General features: G+C 51.8%; 1 protein-coding gene across 1 annotated transcript; it reads left to right on the forward strand.

Annotated features, from left to right (window-relative positions):
• The first annotated feature begins 251 nt into the window (after window positions 1-251).
• Window positions 252-6,740, forward strand: CBY3 (chibby family member 3). The gene is made up of 2 exons (XM_012931071.2): window positions 252-257; window positions 6,143-6,740. Exons 1-2 carry the CDS (start codon window positions 252-254, stop codon window positions 6,722-6,724), a joined length of 588 nt encoding a protein of 195 aa, XP_012786525.2. The 3' UTR covers window positions 6,725-6,740.
• Window positions 6,741-9,312: the final 2,572 nt, after the last annotated feature.

The following is a 9,312-nucleotide window of genomic DNA, read 5'->3' on the forward strand; positions in this document are numbered from 1 at the left end:
GTAAAGTTAAAAAAAAACATAGAGCCTAAGAAAACAGAGGAGAAAATCTTATTTACCTTGGGTGTGGCAAACAGTTCTCAAATACATCAAAGTTCTGAGCTATAAAAGAAAAACAAATTAATACATTGAACTGCATCTGAATTTAAAATGTGTACCCTAAAAAGCAAGCCACAGACTAGGGGAAAATGACCGCAGAATATATCTGACAAAGGACTTTGAAAAAAATTTTTTTTATTTATTAGAAAGATAGCATGAACGTAAGTGAGAGAGGGAAATGTCTTCTGTCTACTTCTGAGCTACTGCTCCCACAGCTGCCACGGCTGCCGCCGGGCCAGTCAAAGTCTGGGTCTCCACTTGCACCAACTCCTGTCGCCTTCCTAGGCACTTTGGCAGGAAATTGGATTATAAACAGAGTAGCTGGAACTTGAACTGCTGTGAATGTGGGATATGTGAGAGCACCAGCCCATTCCTATCCCTTCCACTCCCTTCTTCCCTCCCTGCCAACGAGTTTTATCTAACTTTTGTTAAAGTGCTAAATTTCTGTAAGACAGATAATTCAGGGTCAATTTAACCTGCCATTGCATTATAATGTCTGCATCCCACATCACAGTGTGAGTTCAAGACCCCGTTGTTCTGTTCTGATCCAGCTCTCTACTAACCTACTGGGAAAGCAGTGAAGATGGGGCCTTATCACTCCCAGGGAGACCAGATGGGGCTTGCTGGGCTTCAGCCTCCATCAGCTTTGGCCTGGATCAGCCCCTAACATTGCAGACATTCGGAGAGTGGACCAGTGAATGGAAGGTTCTGTTTCTCTCTCTGCTGCTCTGCCTCTAAAACTCTTCAGAAAAAAAAAATCTATTAAAAAAGCAGATTTACATAGAGAAGCATGTCGGGAGCACTGCACGTGTGCCCTTAGATGGCCCTGAGACTTCTCCTCCCCCCAGAGCTTGGCGGTACACAGGTTTCAGGAAGTGCCTTCTGATTGGCCCGTAGCTGCATGCTTGGCGCGTGTGCTACGGGTGATCAGAGTTATGATTGGCGTGCCTGCCGCGTGCATCGGTGACCTTTAATTTGATTGGACTAGGATTGTATTTAGCCGTGGGGGTTTCAGGAAGAAGGAAGACAGGACAGGAAGACGGAGACAGATGGACTGAGATGGAGGACAGGGTATGACTGGGACGGAAGGACGGACGGACAGAAGAAGACTAGGGGCGACGAGGAGACTGGGGAATGAAGCAGAGACAAACGGGAGGAAAAGGGAGAAGTCGAGTCGACTGGCTGGGAAACGGACTGGTTGGAAAAATAAAGTGCCTCAGGAAACAGCCTGGAGTGTTGGGTGAATTCTTCTGCGGGACGGAAGACCCTGACAGAAGCAGAGATAGAAAGATCTTCTATCCTGTGGTTCGCTCCTTAAATGGCCATAATGTCCAGAACTGAGCTGATTCGAAGCAATGCACCAAGAACTTTCATCTTGATCTCCCACATGGGTACAGAGGTGCAAGGATTTAAGGCATCCTATAGCGCTCTCCCAGGCCATAAGCAGGGATCTGGATGAGAAGTGAAGCAACCAGAACACAAACTGGTGCCCATACGAAATGCTGGCACTTTGCAGGTGGAGGATTAGCCAAACTGAGCTGTTGTGCTGGCCCCACATAAATTTTCTTAACATAGGACAAACAATTCAACCTTTCAAATTAGCCGAAGGCTGGAACAATTAATTATTCAAAGTGTGTACTATGAATGCCCAATATCACTAGCCGTAAAAAATGCAAATTAAAGCCACAGGACTACAATAACTAAAATTAAAAATATTACCATACCACATGCTGTTTGGGCCATGGAGGAACAGAAACTTCAATTCATGGTTGATGGGGATGTGGTACGACTCTCCTACCATGAAAAAGGCACACACACACCTGCCAGCCACACTACCAAGCCTACATGAAGACTACTACGCCAGAATCCATATGGACGCTGGTTCTAATTCTGGCTTCTCCACCTCCCATCCAGCTCCCTGCTTGTGGCCTGGGAAAGCAGTGGAAGATGGCCCAAAGCTTTGGGATCCTGCACCCGCGTGGGAGACCTGGAGGAAATTCCTGGCTCCTGGCTTTGGATTGACACAGCACCGGGCATTGTGGTCACTTGAGGAGTGAACCATTGGACGGAGGATCTTCATCTCTGCCTCTCCTCCTCTCTGTATATCTGACTTTGCAATAAAAATAAAATAAAACTTAAAAAAAAAATACAAACTAAGGGCCTGTGTCATGATGCTGCAATTAAGCTGCTATCTGCAGTGCAGGCATGCCCTATGGACGCTGATTCAAGAGGCATCTCTCTAGTTCTCATCCAGCTCCCTGTTTGTGGCCTGGGAAAGCAGTAGATGGCGGCCCAAGACTTGGGACCCTGTATCCATGTGGGAGACCTGAAAGAAGCTCCTGGCTCCTAGTTCCTGACTTCAGATCGGCTCAACTCTAGCTGTTGTGGCCACTTAGGGAGTTGTTTTTTTTTAAAGATTTATTTATTTGATTACAAAGTCAGATATACGAGAGGAGAAGAAACAGAGAGGAAGATCTTCCATCCGATGATTCACTCCCCAAGTGAGGCGCAACGGGCCGGTGCGCGCCAATCTGAAGCCAGGAACCTGGAACCTCTTCCGGGTCTCCCACGCAGGTGCAGTGTCCCAAAGCATCGGGCTGTTCTCGACTGACTTTCCAGGCCACAAGCAGGGAGCTGGATGGGAAGTGGAGCTGCCGGGATTAGAACCGGCGCCCATATGGGATCCTGGTGCGTTCAAGGTGGCCATGCCGCCGGGCCCCACTTAGGGAGTTAACCAGCAGATAGAAGATCTTCCTGTCTCTCCTCTTCTCTTTATATCTGCCTTTCCAATAAAAACAAATAAGCAAACAAACAAAGAAAAGAGCTTGAGTGCCTGAATCCACCTGGGAAACCCAGAAAAAGCTCCTGGTTCTGGGTTGGCCTGGCCAGCTGCAGTCATTGCAGCATTTAGGGAAAGAATCACTAGATGCGAGATCTCTGGCTCTTCTTCCCTGTCACTCTTTCAAATAAATAAAATAAATCCTATTAAAAATGCAAGCTAATACACAGTGATGGGACCAGAGAAGACAGGAGATATTGGATCCTTTCATATCTTGATTTGGAGAAACATACAAAATTGTACATTTTAAATATATGTTTGATTTATTTATTTTTATTGCAAAGTAAGATATGGAGAGGAGAAGAGACAGAGAGGAAGATCTTCCGTCTGATGATTCATTCTCCAAGTGACCACAACGGCCGATGCTGCGCCGACCCAAAGCCAGGAACTCTTCCGGGTCTCCCACGTGGGTGCAGGGTCCCAAGGGTTTGAGCCGTCCTTGACTGTTTTCCCAGGCCACAAGCAGGGATCTAGACGAGAAGCAGGGCCACTGGGATTAGAACCGACACCCTTTTGGGACCTTGGTGCATTCAAGGCGAGGACTTTAGCCACTAGGCCACCACGCCGGCCCCAAATATATGCTTGATTTTTAAAAAAATATTATCTTCTTTTTATTTGAAAGGTACAGTTCCAAAGAGAAGGACAGAAAGAGAGAGATTTTCTGTAGTCTGGTTTATTCCCCAGATGACCCTGATAGCCAGAGGGGAGTTGATTTGAAGCCAGGATGCCAGCACCACTGGCAGAGCTTAGCTTACTAGGTTATGGCCCTTACATGGTTGATTTTTCAACTACACCTCAACAAAAAGAGGGGTTAAGCCACTGCTTACAATACAGGCATTCCGTATGGATGCCAGTTCTGGTTTCAGCTGCTCCACTCCTGATACAGTTTCCTGGAAAAGCTGTAGATGATCCCCTAGATGCTTGGGTTCCTTCATCCATGTGGGTGCCCTGAACAGAGTGTGGATTCACATAGATGCCCTGAAAGTGGCCCCGGTGATCTGGAATGCCATGTTTAGGAGATGGTAGACAACAGGTGAGCTTGGCAGGTGGGGTTGCTTTTGTTTCCTACCACTGACCCAAACTTGGTGTTTATCTTTCACAGCGCCTTCCTGCCTCTAGGCCCCAGAACATCATGGGGCTAGGGACTCCTCATGATTCAGGTCTTGGTGTGAATGTCAAGTGCCTTCTGAGTACCATGCTTGGATCTGTCCCAACCCTCCTCCTGTCCCAAAATCACTTTCTGTATCTTACTGCACATTATCACTGCTAGAAGCTCTTACCCACTTAGCTATTTCCTGTCATTTTCCACTCTCTATTCCTTTCCTTCCCTGCCTGTGCTGTGAGCCCTGCATCCCAGAATCCTACTGCTGGCAGGACCCCATCCCATGGATGCTGTTCAGTGACAGCTGAGAGTTCACAGTTGTCCTTGCCAAGAGGGAACTGAACTTGAAGGGGTGTGGAAGCGAGGGAGAAAACCAAAGAGGGCTTCCCAACCGGCAGGGGCCCTCCCTAGGAGTCCCTAGTTTGCCCTGCTGCCCTCATGCCTTCCTGAGACCACTTCATGGTACACTCAGACAAGAGCTGTCAGCACAGGTTCTGCTTCTAGCGCATCCCTGAGGAGACATGCCTGCCAGCTCAGGACCCCCCTCCTTGTCAAGACTGACAGCTTAGGCCTGGTGGGGTGGCCTAGTGGTTAACGTCCTTACCTTGAACGTGCCAGAATCCCATATGGGTGCGAGTTCTAACCCCAGCAGCTCCACTACCCATCTAGCTCCCTGCTTGTGACCTGGGAAAGCAGTCGAGAACAGCCCAAAGCCTTGGGACCCTGCACCCACGTGGAAGACCTGGAGGAGGTTCTTGGCTCCTGGCTTCGGATTGGCATAGCGCCGGCCATTGCGGTCACTTGGGGAGTGAATCATCGAACAGAAGATTTTCCTCTCTGTTTCTCCTCCTCTCTGTGTATCTGACTTTCCAATTAAAAAAAAAAAAAAATCTTAAAAAAAAAAAAAAGACTGACAGCTCAGCAGGGAAACATGTCCCTCACTCTCCCCCAAGAGGACTTACAACCGGCCACACTCAGGAAATGCACTGTGTGCGGGCAGGGGCCAACCCAGGGCCTGTTTTACAGCTCTTGCCTGTCCTGAGCTGGCCTGGCAGGCAGGCATTATGAGTCATAGCAGATACATAAGGGATTGAGCAGCTCAGAGATGGGGTCCGGGTCTGGGACGGCAGCTTGGCACCTCCACCACGTCTTCCAGGTGAGAGGTTCTTGGCAGGGGCAACCTGAAGGGTGGGTCTGGATGTGGGGCTTGAAGGAGTACCTCCCTGAGCCAGAGAGGTGGATGAGGATGGAAGCAGGTGCTGAGTTAACTGAGAGCACAGCAGAAGGGGCCCCGGCTCTCTTTTCCCACTCCATGGGGCAGGAGGAGGAGGGAGCAAAAGGTGACAACATACTAGGGAAAAAGCAAAGCCGAACAGGATCTGCCTGTTATCTGGGCTGCAGATTTCTCCAGGGTACAGTCTGCTTAGAACAAACTCTTGTTTCCTGTGCACAGGCCCTTTTACCTGCAGCCCTGAATGCTAGTCTAGGCCTGGCACTCAGTACTGTGCCCTGGGCTCACTTCTGTCTTCCCAGCTGGCAGGGTGGTGGGGGGAGGCACAGGGCACTCCTGGTTCAGGGCATGTTTACAGTGCCTGTGCTAGCTCTACAACTGGATCTTAGCAGCAGACACGCTTAGGTACAGAGGCTAGCTCTAACTCTGACCCCAGGCCTCAATCCACCCACCCACCCACGCACCCACAGAACCAAGTCTAATGAGAATACCCCAATCTACACAGCATCTTCATCTGAGTCCTGGCCCAGCTCCAAGCCTCCCTTTCTGTTGTTCCTGGCAACAAGAACCTCAGGAAGTGCCCCATCAGCTGGCCCCCATCGACCTAGCAAAATGGCTCCTTTTTGAAGCCCAGGCTGCCAGTCCCTCTCCTTCTACCCCAGGCCAGCTCAGAGAGACAGGGCCCTGCTAGGCATGCCCATGCCCAGGGATTCCTTGTGGGGTCATCTTTGGGGAAGAGTCAAGGGCAGCTGTGTGGTGGGGTGGCCAGCCCGGAGCAGGATGCTCACCCTGATTGCTGCTCCCTTGACAGTGGCCGTGGCCCGCCTTCACCATTTAGGATCCTGCGGCTCCCTTGTGGGCACTTGTAAACTAGACACTAGTGGTCCACCAGGCTCTCGCCCTGGCGGCCTTCCAGTGCCTGGCCACGAGCCACGCCAGCCGCCTGTGGGAGCAACTGCGGCAGTTCTGGGCCGACAACTTCTCCCGGCGATTCTCCCCTCGGCGCCCGCCACTGCGCCGCATCTCCTCCATGTCCACTTTCTACCTGCTGGATCACCGCACGCGCCAGGCTGAGCTAGGCCTCAGCTACGGAGCGCCGCGCATGTGCCTCAACGGCGAGGCCTATGTGTTCCGCGGCGGCCGCTGGACAGCCGAGGGCTCGCTGCGGGGATCGCGGGCACCGCTGCCCTCGCCGGCTCTGGTGGGCTGGAAGGCGCAGGTGCAGCGGGTCCGGAGTCAGGCACTAGAGGAGGAGAACAACTACTTGAAACTGCAGCAGGAAGTGCTCCTGGACATGCTGACGGAGACTACGCTGCGCCTGCACATGTTGGAGCAGCAACTCGAGCCCACCGGCAACCCGGCGGCCGCAGCGCCTGTTTGCCAAGGGACGCGTAAACGCCAACCTGCTGCCGGCGCGGCGCTCCGGGGCGAGCCGCGCGCGCTGCAGCCGCGGTGAGGCAATAAAGCCCCGTGCCGTGCACGCGCGCCTTGCCCTGCACGCTCGCGGGGCCTGTGTCCAAGTGCGAACGGCCTGGCGCCGCGGGATGCTGCCCAGGTGGCCTGACCAGGGGAGGGTGCGGTCGGGGCGGGAGGAGGCGCGGGAGCGGCGCTAGGAGAACGCCGGGCTGGGGGCAGTCCGAGAGGTGGAAAGCCAAAGGCAAGCTGGGGGAATGGAAGGGACAGGGCGCGGAGCAGAGGGCAGGCCGGAGGCTAGGACCTTGCACTTGCCTTGGAATGCAGGGGGTGACAGTCCCCCACCTCCACCCCCGAGAGTCCCCGGGCCACCGTGTTTCCCATCCTTGGGCAACACCTGCCTCCTCCCTCTACCTGTGCTGCCTTTTGGAGCGAAGGTGGCGCCTAGGTTTCGGGCCTCTATGTTTGCTTCTCAGAAGGTACAGATGTCATTTTAAAAATCCAACATCACACCCCCACCCCTCCTGAAAAATGCAGGAATGCTTGGCCCGAAGGCTTTGAACCTTGGTGATGCCCCTCCCACTGCTACCTCCGTCCTCTCCGACCTGATACAGATCCCATCCAGATCTCTTCCCCCGCCCCTACCCTTCTCCCAGACAAGTACACAGGAAGTATGCGGCCCTTTACCCTAAGCACAGACAGCCCAAGTTACCTTCGCATCCTGATGCCGTCATTTCCCTGGAGCCTGTGAGAGAGGGTGGGGGATCCTACTTGGTTCCTGGGATAGGACAAACTACGACTCCATGTAAAACTGTGTCCTAAAACAATACAAAGCATACCAGTAGTCATATAAAAATGACATTTCTGGGGTAGTTGTTTGCCCTAACACTCAAGATGTCTGGATTTGGGGCTGAGTGGCGTTAAGGCCTAGAATGTCGATTTGAGTGCCAGCTGCTCCACTGCGGATCCAGGTTGTTGATAATGCATGACGTTGGAAAAGCAGCAAAAGAAGAACCAAGTGTTTGGGTCCCTGACCCTCATATGGAAGACCCTAAGCTCCTGGTGCAGTCCTGGCCGTTTTGGCCATCCAGGAAATGAATCAAGAGATGGAAGCTTGCTCTCCCCTGCCCCACCCTCTCTGTGTAACTCAGACTTTCAAATACATAAATAAATCTTAAAAATTTTTTAAAAGGGCTCAGTGCAGTAGCCTAGCGGATAATGTCCTCACCTTGCACACACAGGGATCCCACATGGGCACCAGTTCTAATTTGGGCAGTCGTGCTTGCTGTCCAGCTCCCTGCTTGTGGCCTGGGAAAGCAGTCAAGGATGGCCCAAGACCTTAGGATCCTGAACCCACATGGAAGGCCTAGAAAAAGCTCTTGGCTCCTGGCTTCAAGTCAACTTTATTTTAGCTGCTGTGGCCACTTGAGGAGTGAACCAGAAAATAGAAAATCAATCTTTCTTTCCTCCTTCCTTCCTTCCTTCCTTCCTTCCTTCCTTCCTTCCTTCCTTCTTTCCTTCCTTTCTTTCGAAAGTGAGAATTTTAGAACCAGTGACAGACAGATCTTCCACCTACTGCTCCAGTCCCCAGATGCCCCATATGACCAGCACAGCCAGTGAGGGACCAAGCCTAAGCGGAGGGACCTGGGAATATTATCTGGTGGGTGGCAGGGATCCAGTCACTTGGACCATATTCTAGCAGTTTTCTTATAATAAAATTGGGCTTTTCAAAAGGAAGCAACGAGACCTCAAGGCCTGGGGTTAAGGTCAAAGTTGAAAGATCCTTGAGCCCCCGAGTCCCATGAGCACTGCTGAGGGCAGGAGCTGCCTCCCTCCCGTTTAGCAGATCATCTATGCTGCAAGCCATCTGAGGCTTTCCCCGTGAGTGTGTTTGTCATACCGCATCCTCAAGATATACCCTGTTTCCTTGTCTTCGGATCAGAAACCAGGATGAGGTCTCAGCACAGAGAGAGAAATGGTTTGCTACCCTAGGGCATAGCTCAGTCACCCACATTGCTGCAGCAGGTGTCTAACAGCTGATCCAGCAGGGGAACCTAGAGTTGCTATACCCAGAGAGAGGGCGTGGTAGATAAGATAAGGGAAGGTGTGGCCTGGGCAGGGCATATTCCTCATGACTCAGGATTAAGATCCTGCCTAGGACCCCTGAACTTGTCCTTATGTGTCACTGGGTGGCTCCCAGAACCTTGGACTGCCCATGTTCTATAGTTACCGAAGTGAAGATACCACTATCATAGTCTTGGAAAAGTCTTTGATGCAGGCAGCAAATGTATTAACTTCCAGTCTAGGCCCTTGTCTGCCACAGAGGTAAAGGCCCCAAGAAGAGACTAGAATTGTATGCAAAGAGAAACAGAATTATGGGGCTGGCACTGTGATGTCGTAAGCAAAGCTGCTGCTTGCTCCAGCACCAGCGTCCCATATGGGCACTGGTTTGAATCCTGGTTGCTCAGCTTCTGCTCCAGTTCTCAATTAATGTACCTGGGAAAGCATCAGAAAATGGCCCAAGTCCTTGAGTCCCTGCACCTGCCTAAGAGACCAGGAAGAGAATCCTGGTCCTGACTTCAGAACAGTCCCGCTCTGGCTGTTATGGTCACTTGCGGAGTGGCCCAGTGG

Source organism: Ochotona princeps, chromosome 9, assembly GCF_030435755.1.
Source record: "Ochotona princeps isolate mOchPri1 chromosome 9, mOchPri1.hap1, whole genome shotgun sequence".
In the NCBI taxonomy this organism is placed as follows: Eukaryota; Metazoa; Chordata; class Mammalia; order Lagomorpha; family Ochotonidae; genus Ochotona; species Ochotona princeps.